At 39.9% G+C, this 14,152-nt stretch overlaps 1 protein-coding gene across 2 annotated transcripts in view; it reads left to right on the top strand.

Moving 5' to 3' along the window:
* Window positions 1-9,965, top strand: part of LOC148040049 (proline-, glutamic acid/leucine-rich protein) — a 50,199-nt gene extending 40,234 nt beyond the window's left edge. Inside the window, exons 7-13 of one of the 2 annotated variants that reach the window (XM_087696473.1) lie at window positions 6,212-6,341; window positions 6,441-6,634; window positions 6,733-6,926; window positions 7,006-7,133; window positions 7,741-8,042; window positions 8,137-8,389; window positions 8,704-9,965. In XM_087696473.1, the coding sequence (XP_087552599.1) occupies window positions 6,212-6,341; window positions 6,441-6,634; window positions 6,733-6,926; window positions 7,006-7,133; window positions 7,741-8,042; window positions 8,137-8,389; window positions 8,704-9,665 (2,163 nt within the window). In that variant the 3' untranslated portion in view covers window positions 9,666-9,965. The remainder of the gene's footprint in view (window positions 1-6,211; window positions 6,342-6,440; window positions 6,635-6,732; window positions 6,927-7,005; window positions 7,134-7,740; window positions 8,043-8,136; window positions 8,390-8,703) is intronic. The other variant, XM_087696479.1, reaches the window with a different exon arrangement.
* The last annotated feature ends 4,187 nt before the right edge of the window (window positions 9,966-14,152 follow it).

The raw sequence follows: 14,152 nt of genomic DNA, 5'->3' as shown, positions 1-14,152 counted from the left end.
AAATCCCTCCGACATTTGGTGAACTCGACGTGAAAGGTCGTCAGAAGAAGAAAAGACAAGATGAGAGAATCTTCGAACATAATCTCTAGTGATGTTTTGCAACAGTCGGTGCAAAATATGAATATGCTTATGTAGGTACAACAATAATAGGTGACGCAGGCTTCTGCTCAAACAGAAAGTGTTGTGATGAATGCTCTGCAAGCAGTTGAGTGTGAGATGAAGTTATTCAATGGCAGGAATGTATCTGCATATGTACATACCTATGCTCAAAAGATAAAATTCTTTGGGATAGCTCAATTTGCATGGAGCCGGTATTTTGTTCAGATCACTATTCATGAACTGAAAGCGCGAATTACTGAATTATATATGTAGGATGTTGACTGGGTAGTTTTCAAGAAGACACTCAGGGAAGAATTTTACATTGAGGATACCAGTTTGATTACGTGCAAGACTTTTCAGGAGTGGGTTTTACAACCCAATAAGGGTCTTGTGGCTACATAATTGTTAAGAGAATTTGAAAGTCGATTTGAGCAATTGGATCTTGCAGAACAACAAGCTCTTGCAAGTCAGAAAATTGAATTGTTTCTACAAGTAGCAGATCCTGAGCTTCAAGAGAAGCTTGATGATTTGCTGGAGGATCAGATTACAGAGACATGTCTTAAAACAGAGTGGAGACATGTCAAGGAAGCTGCTACTGCACTTGTGAAAAAGCATAGAAGAAGAGAAAGATTGCATGTCTCCAGCTTGCCCACTGTTACGGGCAAAACAATTGAAGTATCTAGTAAGCCACCCGTTTCTGTGGGTAACCCTATGGCTGTACCGGCTATTGTTCCCTTTGTTAGGGAAGATGTCTTAGATGAATTGGTCAAAGGGATGCGGGATCTTCAATTGAAGGTTGCAAAATTGAATGAAAAAGGACAAGAGGAAAGGGGATGGGCAGCAACCCCTAAGCCAGGAAAAAGATGTATGTGGTGTGATAGTTTGCAGCATGAGAGAAAGGATTGTGTTGCCTATCAGGAGGCCTTGGTACGACAACTCATCTTTTGAAAAGATGGCAAGATCCATGCACAAGAAACGTGATTGCCTCTTGCTTTGAATTTTGGAAAGAGAGGTATACAGAAGTTATTGGAAGACTTGGCTGTTCGAAATGCTTATGCGGTGGTACATGCTTCTACTTTTGGTCTACAGTTGGATAGAATGCATGGCCAAGTGATGGTTGGTCCAAAGGCTGAAATATACAGAAGTTATTGGAAGACTTGGCTGTTCGAAATGCTTATGCGGTGGTACATGCTTCTACTTTTGGTCTACAGTTGGATAGAATGCATGGCCAAGTGATGGTTGGTCCAAAGGCTGAAATATGGATACATGCTCTTGCTTTGAATTTTGGAAAGGGAGGTATGCAGAAGTTATTGGAAGACTTGGCTGTTCGAAATGCTTATGTGGTGGTACATGCTTCTACTTTTGGTCTACAGTTGGATAGAATGCATGGCTAAGTGATGGTTGGTCCAAAGGATGAAATATGGATATATGCTTTATATGCTGTTGAAAAGAGAAAGGTTACTGATAGTGAAATGTCTCATGCAGGGCAAGATATTCGTGACATAACTGGTTGGGAATCACCGGTAGATGCATATTCAGTGTATGCATATTTAGCAAAGGTATAAAACACGGATGTACTTGTGGAATAAAAATGAAAGAGAGACAAAGATAATGCAAGGATATCTAAAAGAATGACAAGAAGAAGTGTGGATCAGCTTAAAGCTACAAATCAGCCACCTCCCGAGTATATTATGGAAGAGGTCAGTCGGGAGCAAAAACAGGATAGCAAACAAGAGGGCAAGCAGCCAGGATATAAGTTGCAGTTTGACATTGAGACAGCCACAGATCTTAAAAAGGTTCTTGAAGAATGGATCTTAAACAGTCGGGTGTGGAATTCACCTTGGGAGAGGTGCTTAGCATTGCTAAGCGAGAATTTCATAATGAGATCATTGACATAATTAAGAGGAAGCGTTAGTTTCTTGGTGATACCACTAGTGCATTGCTGCAATTTGAAGAGGAAACTTGTTTGTTGGGTATTCGGGCTGAATATGAGCATGACGTAAGTATGGGATTATCTATGCAAGATGTTACTAATCATTGGACAATATGTGGAAAAGAGAAAAAAGTGGCTGAAAATGTTTTGTCTTGTAGCAATATGCATGGTGGAGTAAGGCAGATGTAACAATATGGGGAAGAGACTCTAGGATTTATTCCTCAAAGTCATTACACAAGAAATCATTGGGCTAGGGCTACCACTGAAACAGTAGTGAAAATAAGGGAACATGAAACTCCTTGTGTTGCTTTACTTGACCATGGGTTTGAGATTAATGTCATTGAGCATAGATTGTATGAAAATGGTGTATGGCCTGCGGACACTGATCATGGTTGGCGTATGAGGGCTGCAAATAATTCTTCGGGAGAGCTTTATGCTGCATGTCCTAATGTGAAAGTGATGATTGGTGATGTACAAGAAGAGCAACACTTCTTTGTGCAAGATAATGTAGTGATTTTGGGACAGCCCTACATTATAGGAGTGCGTATGGAAACAAAGGTGCTTGATGATGGTTCTGCTTATGCAAGAGTCAGAAGCAAGGATGGGAGGAAAGCAGTTCAATTTCTTACTGTTTGTGTTAATCATCCTAGAAATCGTGATACACTTTGAGAGTCTCCTTTGGCTCCAAATGCAAGGGAATTCAAAGACTTGGATTTTCATTAAGCACTGCTGTAATGTGGGGCTACAGTAGTGTTGTTCAGAGGATGTACTCGCCTCTTGATGGAATGAACCATGTATTTAATATTGGTTATTCTCAGTTTACAACAAACAATTCATGTTGGTTTAAGCCTATGGAAGCTATGTGCAAGGCTGAATGCATATCTATGAAACGGGCTACTAAGAAACTGAAAGCATTGGGATTGTTAGCTGAAAATGAAGGCATTTCAAGCATCTTTTATGGGCTGAATATTAATGACACTATGGCTGAAATTTCAGCAACTAAACATGTAGAAAATGAGGCTGAAAACAAAGTGTTGTCAGTATGTTCTTTAGACATGTATGATATCATAGCATTGTTTGCTTAGCAGGAAGGATTACAATGGGCTGAAGCACTTGTGGAGACAAAGTATAAGACAATTGATAAAAATGTGAAACCAATTGCTTTGCCACTTTCACCAGAGAGTGAGGGCTTGTATGAAAAAGTGTCAAGGCAGCCAAGCTTACGAGATTCTAAAGATATAGGTCATGAGTTTACATCTGAAACATTACAAGAATTGAAAGTTGGTGCAGAAGGGTTTCTTTTGCCTACTGAAAGAGATTGTTTTATGCGAATGTTGGCTAGGCATGAAAAGACATTTGCATTTCAGCCAAGTGAAATAGATTGTGTGGATCCAAATGTTGTCTCTCCTATGGTAATATTTACTGTGCCACATATACCATGGAACTTGAGGCATATTCCAGTGCCTAAAGCTTACTTGCCAAAGCTAATGGATTTGCTAAATGAAAAGATTCGCATGAAGATCTTGGAGTCCTCTTCAGCCCCGTACTCAAATCATTGGTTTACTGTGTCCAAAAAGAATGGGGCTTTGAGATTCATTCAAGACATGCAACCGCTCAACAAAAATGACCATAAGAAATGTGGGTGCAGGTCTTGTGGTTGATGAATTTACAGAGGCTTTTGCAGGCAGAGCAATCTATTCTTTGGGTGATCTTTACTCGGGGTATGATAAATTTCAGCTTGCAGTTGAAAGCAAGGATATCATAACCACGAAGACTCCCTTGGGGTTAGTATGGATGTGTACTCTCCCACAGGGTGCAACAAACTTAGTGGTACACATCACAAATGCTATGAATAGGGTACTCAGGGATTTTATACCACAATTGACAATGCCCTTCTTGGATGATGTTCCAATCAAAGGGTATGCAGTGGATGAAAAGAATGAAGAGATGGATGCTTATGGGTGCAAACAGTTTGTTACAGACCATATTGTGGATTGTGAGAGGATTTTGACACGTCTAGAAGAGATGCATTTAACTCTTTCTGGACAAAAGTCTTGTCTTTGGAGTTGAAGAGGTTTTGATTGTTGGGCATATGTGTGGGCCCTATGAGCAAAGACCATCACCAACAAAAATAGATGGGATTGATAGGATGCAAGATGTATGCACGAATGTATCAGAGGTGCGTAGATTCTTGGGTGCAGCAAGGATACAGAACAAGAAACGGTTTGACAAAAGACATAGACTGAGACCAAGAACCATACAAGATGGGGATTAGGTATTGGTTTATGATAGCAGTTTAAACAACCAACCTAGTGCCATGCGTAAAGTTTCCAAAAGATGGTTTGGACCCTATGTGGTAAGACAAGTGATTGATAATGCTACTTATGCATTAAATGAGCTGGATGGAACAACCATAAAACTTCCGATAGCAGGGAAAAGAATCAAATTATTCAAGAGATGGGAATCTAATATCTATGAGTTGCCAGAATTGGAAGAAAACAGTGGCCATGATATAGGGGCTAGCCAGGAAGATATGGAAGATGAAGAAGCAAAGGATATGGTTACAGAGGATGAGGAGGACTCAGAATCTGATGACAACTAGTTTTTTTGGCACATACCGGAAGATGTGCAAGTTCAGAGGGGGTGGATGTCGTGATGTTATGCGGACACTGTGAAAAAGCATGGAATGTATCATCATCCGACTTTCTTATTGATCAAGAGAGTTAATGTGATCTGAGTCATTAGTACTAGTGTGAGTGGCATGAATGGTCCAAAAATATTAGATTTTTGGACAATTTTAGCCTATTTTTGATATTATTCTTGATTAGGATTGCATGCAAAAAGCAAGTGGCTTTTTCAGTCAGTTATTGGATTTTTCATAAAAAAGAAAGAGGGATGAAATCGCACGCGTCGCGATCGCTGTTGATAGGCTGAAAACTGCACTTTGAAGTGAAAGAAGAAGAAGAAGTAATCTAGGAGATCCCTGGGCAAGTGTCCTGCGGTTTTACCCCCCTTCGGAAGCCAACGGAGCGCGATCGCTGTTGATAGGCTGAAAACTGCACTTTGAAGTGAAAGAAGAAGAAGAAGTAATCTAGGAGATCCCTGGGCAAGTGTCCTGCGGTTTTACCCCCCTTCGGAAGCCAACGGAGCCATCAGATTTGGTTTCCGAGCAGTAGAGAAGAAGCTGATATTTTGATGCATGTTTTTGGTCTATGAAGGAGCTCCAGCAGATCTAATGCCTGGAGATTGCTTCTGAGTAGTGCCAGACAAAGGATTTCAAGTTGTTTCAATACATATTGATTCAATTCATTGTGCTTTGTCTTTGTCGTGTTTACCTCTTGTCTATTCCTTTTCTTCTCCTTTTCTTCTCTTCCATCTCCTCTCTCTACTTCCTTCCATCTCTGATCTCCGGTGGATACGACTTTTTGACAAAAATCCCTCCGACACCAGAAGGTGTCCTGTTGAAGACAACAATCCAAAAATAGAGAGAAAATGCTTGTTCAACATACAGAATAAGTATAAAGAACTAATTTTTTCGAGTATGCTGTAAGAATCTCAATCGCAATTGTCAGTAAGTCTTGTTTTACCTTAGGATAAGTTAAGAGAGTCTTAGTTTTGGGAAGATAAGAGTTTATTATCTTTCACTTACATGCATGGCACTTCTAGCTCTATCAGTCCAGGGCGTATTATCCAAAGAGGATATACCATGCGCATCCGCAACAACAAGCGATGTATCTAGCATTTAAACCGTGATTATGTAGTATATGCATGATGTAAAGCTAAACATTTTTGGGTTTTACATTCTGGTGGCAACATATTGAATAGGGCATGGTTCTCCAATTTAAACTTGGATTGCTTTCAGTTGGTATATACTAGGGCCTAGAGCAACCAGCTGATTTACCTTAATGTGGCTGCTAGAGCACGTTGTTAGAAAGACATATTGTGCTCTGGATTTCTTTTGTCTACCACCGATTTGAGATGAGGGCAATAATGATGACTAGTTGTGGTAGTAGGCCTAGTAAGCTATGAATGACCATGAGCAGTTCGTAGAGTTCTTTTTGCTAACTTTTGCTTATGGATAAATGTATCTTCTTCTTATTTTCTCTAAATCATGGTAAGTTGTCACAGATGCTCAATCTGTGCTAGCTATTCATAGTTTAAAATTGAGTATTTGTGCAGAAATTTGCTCGCTGCTTGGCCCTGCTACCAAAGGCGCATGGTGATGCTGCAACTTGGAACTTACTGCTAAGAAGGATACTGCTTGCCATAAACTCTCATCTGGATGAAGCATTTTCAGGAATGGAAGATGGTATTTACAGCTGAGACCCTGATATTCCCAACATAGCTGATTGTTACTTTGGAAAGGTTTGAAACTATTGATGCTTACATGTTGGTCTATTTACTGCAGGTGCATTGGCAAAGGAGGTTGTAGCAGCTTTGATGCCAAGAGGTCAAGAACAGAATTGGTTTCTAGGTGGCATTTCTGTAGCTGCAACCACTATGAATGACAGAGCCAAAAAGTTTTGGCAGCTTTTGGTTCCAAGGGTATCAGTTCTTATGAAATGCTGTGACTATTTGATGATCAATGCCTATCCTGTACAGGTATAGTCTGTGGTTTATTCATTAACCTTTCAAGGATGGTAACACACTTGATATCTCTTTTGGGTCATTAACTTTTTCTGCCTTCACATGCAAGAAAGGTCCCAGTTCCCTTGAGTGCTTTGTTGGCACTGATAACAAGGATTTTATCTGTTGACGGTTCTCCGTACCGATCTGCCTCTGTGCTGGGAGCACCAGTATCAAGTGTTCAGCAGGCCACTCTGTGCTGTGAATTGCCTGCCTTACATTCTTGTGCCTTGGACCTTTTGTATGCAACAATATCTGGTGTAAGAAGGTATTCTAGCTTTATCTGGCGCTGAAGTTACAATGCAGGTGACTATTTCATTCACTAAACTTCTTACTCTGTCATGCAGTCAGTTACTACCTCGTGCTGCTGACATCGTGCGGCTGTTAACAGAATACTTTCAGCGTTGTGGTTCACCAAACTTGAGAATAAAATTGTACAATATTTCAAAACAGTTGCTCATCGCTCTGGGAATAGGTATGCCAACTTTTCCTTACACATCTTCTACTTCTCTTGAATGGCTCTTTAGGCCTGAAAGCTATTTGTAACCTTCTCACTTTCCAATACAATTAGGAATTACTGTCCATTTGAGCTAGTGATACAAAATTACTTGGTTTATTGCAAACCAACCATGCGAGAATATGTTGGAGCATGGTTGAAATATTTACAAGAAAATCATTTCTTTTCTATTGCACCTTAAAAAGTGTATCGTTACTGCACCATGCTTGAACAGACATTTAATAAGTGAAGCAAGATCCATAATTTTGTAAGAAGTCTAATCTGTACTAGTCTAACATTACCCTGTGGCAACGCATGTAATGCCTAGTCAAAAGCACTGTTCAGTCTTTATTTGTGGTGCATGTTAGTGTTGAGTCTGCATTCAGTTAACATTGTCTAAGCTTCTACAGATATATCAACAAGTTGCATATTACAAGGCTGTACAATTGCTTCTGTGTTTTGCATTGGCATGCCAGCTGGTTGTTGCATGTAATGTTCAGGCTTGTCAGTCGAAAGGGATTCACTCTCTGGGATTCTGACTTTATCTCTATTTTCGATTTTCAATGGCTGTTCATCTTTGATGCAGGCATGGCATCTGCATTTGCCCCAGCTCTTATTGAAAATTCAATGTCTGATCTAAAGGCAGCTATCGATGCATGCTCATTATATCCTTCAAATGTAGTGAACAATCCAGCTTGGGTGCATGGGGTATCAGGATGGCCCCAGTCTACAAATCCAAGAAAGCGTAAGGATCCCAGTGGTATGCATGTGGACCTTCCTGCTGCTGCTGCTCCTGCTCTTGATGTTGGAGCTGACAACAATGATGTAACCTCTACTTTAGCTGTCCAAATTGGTGCTTTGGAGGCTATCGAAGCTCTTCTCACTGTCGTGCGTAATACTATTCATTCTCTCAAATTACAATTCTGACTACTTTCTCTGTAAAGAATTGGTGTTTTTGAAATTATAAATTTTCATCTTCCAGGGAGGATCCTTGCGCTCTGATCACTGGAGGACAGAGGTGGATTCTGTTGTGGCCAATGTTGCCTTGATTGCCTCAGCTGGTGCCTTGTCTCCGGCTATTATTCTTGATGATACATCATGTAAAGGGCAATCGCGGACATTTTCTTTGGGATCTTTTCAACTGGCAGCATACAAGGCATTTTTAGCCTCAATATTGTCACCCTGCAGCCACCGTCCACCTTTTCTTTCCCAAGCATTAATGGTCTTCCGAAAAGGTTCGATTCATTTCCATAGCAACCTGTCAGAATGTTTAGGCAATGATATGTGATGTCTGTTAGCAGTTTTTAACTCCGAGAGTTGCTTTGCTTTGCTCATGCTCAAATGCTTTCTCAATCCTATTTTCTGCGTTCATTTCTCATTTTGGGCCATTTGTGTGTATGCAAGTGATTTTGCTGTTTAGTGTTTGCTAAGGATTGAAGATCCTGGGGCAAGCAACCCTCTTCTTTCACATCCAATCTGAAACTAATGCTTTGGATCCCCAGTTTTGATTCTCTCATGGAAGCTCACTCCTGACACCTTTTTATTACAGCTAGGCAGGAAGCTGCTGGCACTGAAGTCGCAGAGTTTTGTGCTCATGCTCTTCTGGCATTAGAACCTCTCATTCACCCTCGAGCTCTTCCATGTTTAAGTAGTACATTAGCCCAACAAGCAAGCACGACTGCTGGAAGGGGATCAGTTTCTGAAAATTTTGTTGCACAAACACAAAGAGCAAACTTGCCACTACAGCAGCCAGTTACAGCTGGAATCTCGACTGCGTCGGTCACGCATGGATACACCTCACAGTTACCTGCTCCATCTTTGAAGGTTGGGGAAACAGGCATGCATCTGGAAGTAGAAGGTGATCCATATGTACAAGAAGATATCGAGAGCTGGATTATTGATTACGGTGGTGCAGAGCAGGGTATCCTAAATGACAATAGTAGCATGATGATTGAAGCATTCCAAGGAGAACTTCAAGCAATAAATGACACTGCAAGGGACATTACGACAGATCAAGTTTCCAATGTCTGTGCAAGACAATCTTTGGCAAATGATGAGGATGGAGTGATGTTGTCTATTGGAGACATAATACCTGAAACTCGAGAAGTTTCCAGAAATTTGTCAGCAGAATTAATGGGCAGGAGAAATTTTGAGATGAATGATGCAAATGAGATGCCTGGCTTGTTCGCAACATCGTCAGAGAAGATTGAACTCTCTGAAAGGGAGGTAGTTGAATCATCCCAAGCAGCAGTACCATGTCCAGTGAGTACTTTGAGAGTTTCTGAAGTTAATAATCCTGTTGAGCAAGAGAGTAGCACTACACTTATGCAAACTGTGGAGACCACTACTGCCCCAATTGTGCTGGATACCACAGGGAAGCAGCAAGGTGAGTATGCACCAGGGTTATCTGATTTGGCCTTTTCTTCTATGGATGCTAGAACAGCTCCAGAGTCAGATTCTGATGCAATTCCAGATATTGTGGATGGGGACCCAGACACTGAATGTGAATAAAATGCATTGTTTTTGTTGTTTTTTAAAATTTGGCATAGAAGACCTCGATGCTATCGATGATATGGAGTGTGTATGTGTGGGCATACTCCAGAGAGAGAGAGCGAGCAAGAGAGAGGGAGTGAGTCATATGAAGATTTTGTTTCACTGCTTGCGCTTCAATTTTGATTCCCATTCCGGAATGCTAAGTCACATTGCTTGACTGAGAGGTCTTCTTCACTGGCAGCTATTTGGTCTCTTTGTGTACAGCAGTTTCTTCAGTTCCTCTGTGGCCGTTTAGTTTACTTGCGACTTTTGTACTTTTCCAGTAATTAATGCAATTACTGTTTATGAAAAAAAGTTCTATTAATGTCCTCCCAAGACACCTCAAAGGTGCATAGGACAAAACAAAACATCAAGATTTTAGTTATATAATCGATTTGAGAGAGAGAGAGAGAGAATCCTGTTAAATGTCCTCTTAAGAGGTGCATAGGACAAAACAACATATCAAGAATTTAGTTACAATCCACGTCATCATGCTAGATAAAAGAAAACCCAATTGCTATAGCTACAAGAATGACTCAATTCATAACGACCCTAAAACAACTTGGTGCTTAGATTTTCTAAATTCTTTTATGGTGCTTTTACTACCATGATAAACTGCCCATTTGCCCTCTTTTCAAGCTGCCTTCATCTTGGGAATCCCACTTGGTCTTCCTTTTTGTTGTGTTGGTAGGTCATATGGGATCCACATTTTGGTTGCTTGAAAGATTTTGATTGCTTGAATGCTTCGAATCTATCTTGTATGTGTCCAAACACCGAAGTTACTTGATCAGTTTCTTGCATGGTGATACTCTGTGCCATGTGGCACCATGAAATCGAATCCTTGCTTTTCCTTTTGGTCTCTAACATATTTGGACTTTGAACATCCTTGGCAATCTACATCTAGTTCCTTGTGTTTCTTCATGCCACTCATTAGGGAGGCTTGCTAGATGTGCATGAGTTACAATTTTCTTGCAAATTTGCCTTATTAACTATTGAATGAGTAGTGTTTGTCAGACGTTTATCAATCTCCTTGTGTTGATTTCCTTTTGTACCTTTTGCACTTGTCGTTTTTGCGGATTTAGCTTCAATCATCATATTAGCGATAGCCGTCTCTATCCCCATTCTTTTCTCTAACTTGGTGAATTGCATGTGCACTTTGACTAGTGAACACTTCAAGACCACATTCTCTACTTACTAATGCATTGGCATAGGTATTTTTCCTATAGGTTGGCTTTGAAGTTGGCTAGTGCAGGAATTGAAGTCAAACCCTCTTGCAAGTGTCACCCTTGAGGTAATAAAAGATTAAGAGAGCTCTTATGTAGGGCATGGCAATATGGGAACTAGGGTTTTGGTGAGAGAGAGAGAGAGAGAGAGAGAGAGAGAGAGAGAGAGAGAGAGAGTTGACTTATTACGAAAAAAAGAGAGAGTTGACGTATGAAATCGAAGGATGAGTTGTCATTGGCATGTCTTGTCGTAAATAGATCAAGAAAAACATGATGATACAACAGATGATAATGCCACGAATACAAGAGTTGTTGGCGCTCGTGCCATCCAAGATCCACAACTCTATGATTAGGTTTGTTAAATAGGAGAGAGAAGAGTTTGATTGAATGAATTATGATGAACAATGAAGACCATGCCACCTCCATTATTTCCAAAGAAGTAATGTCTCAAATTTATCTTGGATTATATCTCCACGAACACCATGGTTGAAAGTAACAATTTTTAAAAGTTTATTAAGACTCAATTTTGGATCATGTAATATTTTTAATTTGGAGAGTAGATTGTTTCTCCAACTAGCATGAATGTAGTCTTAATCCCAAAAATTGTTCGTGCAAATTATTTTTATTTAGTGTGTCCATGTTAATTCAACACTAGAGCTAAGTGAATTTATGTTTGAATTATAAACCCATCGTTGAGGTAGACATGAGATTGGTACTTGCGTGATCATCTCTATGATATTACTTACATAGCTAGAGTTTGTAACTCAAGCTATATCTTGGATCTTAATGTAGTGTAAGGTTGTGTTAAGGTTAAGGCAAAGTCATACATGCCTTATACAAATGTTTTCTTGGCATTGCCAATTTATCTACTTACAATTGGGCCATCTCATTGAGCTCCTCCATGTTCAAAGAGGATCAGGCTAACCCCAATAACTATCAAATTTGTATATTAAGTTATATTTGATACTAGCTATCCTTTTTTAGCAAATATTGTGATAGTTTGCCAAGCTATAGATTTTTGAGAAACTATCCACAAAATACGCTTCCCGCCAATTGCAAATAGGCCATGTAATAGATTTGGCAATCAATACTGTGCCTACACACGACTACCCTTTACTAAAAGCTTTGTGGGGATAATTTGAATTCAATCGCTTAAAAGAGTTTATGCATAAAGTTCCTGTCCGCGGGGGCTTTATCCTAAGGAATATCAGAGGCTAGGCTCCGCACAACATAGAGATTAACACGCTTTCAAAAAAAAATGTGAAAAAGTAAGATATCCAATACTGATAGAGAAACTAGCGAACTAACAACTTTAGAGGCTTAAAATTCTTCTTTTATTAACTTCTTTAGGAAGTATGCTTTGTTCTTTCACTTTTTGTGATGGTGAGGCTCATGTTTATAAGGAAAATGGTTCGTATTAACAGACTTATATGTCATGCACAATCATCTCTTGCTTGTGATCCTCAATCTCAGTTAGATTAGGACATTAAGAGATGTGATATGGTGATTTAGGAAGTATGCTTTGTTCTTTCATGTTTTGAGATGGTGAGGCTCATGTTTATAAGGAAAATGGTTCATATTAGCAAACATATATGTCATGCACAATCATCTCTTGCTTGTGATCCTCAATCTCAGTTAGATTAGGACATTAAGAGATGCAATATGGTGATTGTTTGTCATTCTATGTGTATTAGACACATTAGATGGAGGGTACATAATTGCATTTCATTGTCATCGTAACCAGTTTGGTTAGTTGGGCACAGACTAACTCAGAAACTCACATTTTGGGCTTGGCCACTTATATACTTGTTAGCCCCAATTTGCATATTTATAGATAGATTGCTTCCCTTACTTCATTTAGCCTTCATTTAGCTAGCACTTCTCATTCTTTTCTAATCTCTTTACTTCTGTCTAGTCCCACACCAAGGCTTTGTGTTGTGTGTTGCATGTTGTGACTAATTGTTGTAGCCTTGTATCTTTCAACTATAAGTTAGTTTGTTCCTTCTCTCTCTTGCATTTCATTTTATCTCATTTTTCTCTATTTACTCTGTGTTTATTTTCATTTTCGTTGCACACTCAGGATGCACTCAACTTTGTATGCCCACAAAGGGTAGTTCATCCCATCCAACTCCTCCGATGCAAGGAGAGAGGGTAGAACAAGCATTTGTATAGGGGATGCCATAACTATCAATCAAGGACTAGTAACCCCAAAAGATTGAGAAGGGAGAAAATGATAAGATGGTAGTCGAGAAGGAACCCATGGGACGAAACCCGGTCGTTCTATGATACTCAGGTCATAATGCTATGAACGCTAGTCTTCACAATCTCCATCAATCCCTTGATTGTACTCATAGTCTATACAATTCCCCCAATCGTCCAGTTAGCCGTAGATGTGCTTCAAGAAAACCTGCAAAGAACATAAGTCTACTAATATGGATGTTCTTTGCCTATGAAAGGTTTCTCAATCTATTAGGCAACAAAATATTAATGCACAACGGTGTAGATGAGTATTTGAAGTGGGAAGGGCAACACGATGCCAGGTTGGTAAGCTAGATTGCAAACAGAGGCTACCTAGGACTGCATATGCTGGAGAATATGGGAGTTTGAAAACTATCAAAATATGCTCGAAACGTACCAAGTCCTTTAGAAAGAACAACCTATATAGCTCACTATTTAAATATGTCAACACTTGAGGGGTGCTGATCTCACTCAAAGTTACGCTACCTAACTACTACAAAAACCACCAAACCAAAAAACACACCAAAGATGGGCTACCTGTGCAAAAGGTAGGCTAGGGCTATTCCTGCAAAATGCAACAAACAACGGTTTGTTGTCCAACACCAAACAAAACTTGAAGAAGGCAAAGAATAGGCCACTCTTCTCAAGTCAATAGAAAACGCAAGGTCCTTACACTTGTTTTCCACAGGAAGAGACTTGGCACTAAGAAAAAACATTTGTTTACCATCTTGTAGCACACTATGCCTCTGACTTCACTATTCACACAAAGAAGGCGGAAGGTTGGTCATGTTTTGCAGTGCTACCACCTCCATCTAAACCGAGCCTTAGACCCCATTCTCATGCCTATATCCTTGCTACTCCTCCCTTCCTCTCTTTGCATTAGTGGTCTATTCACTATTCACATGTAGGCATCTTATCCCACTGCTTGTACGAGAAAAGAAGTTGCAATGCCACACACTTTCTCTCCCAATCCTTGTGTAATGTGTCTTTCACACTTACTTTTTT

Source organism: Lygodium microphyllum, chromosome 2 (assembly GCF_053477565.2).
Source record: "Lygodium microphyllum isolate KBCC chromosome 2, Lygodium_microphyllum_v1.1.10, whole genome shotgun sequence".
NCBI classification, from domain to species: domain Eukaryota; kingdom Viridiplantae; phylum Streptophyta; class Polypodiopsida; order Schizaeales; family Lygodiaceae; genus Lygodium; species Lygodium microphyllum.
Note: the sequence above shows the minus strand (reverse complement) of the source record. Positions and strands in the feature narration are given on the sequence as shown.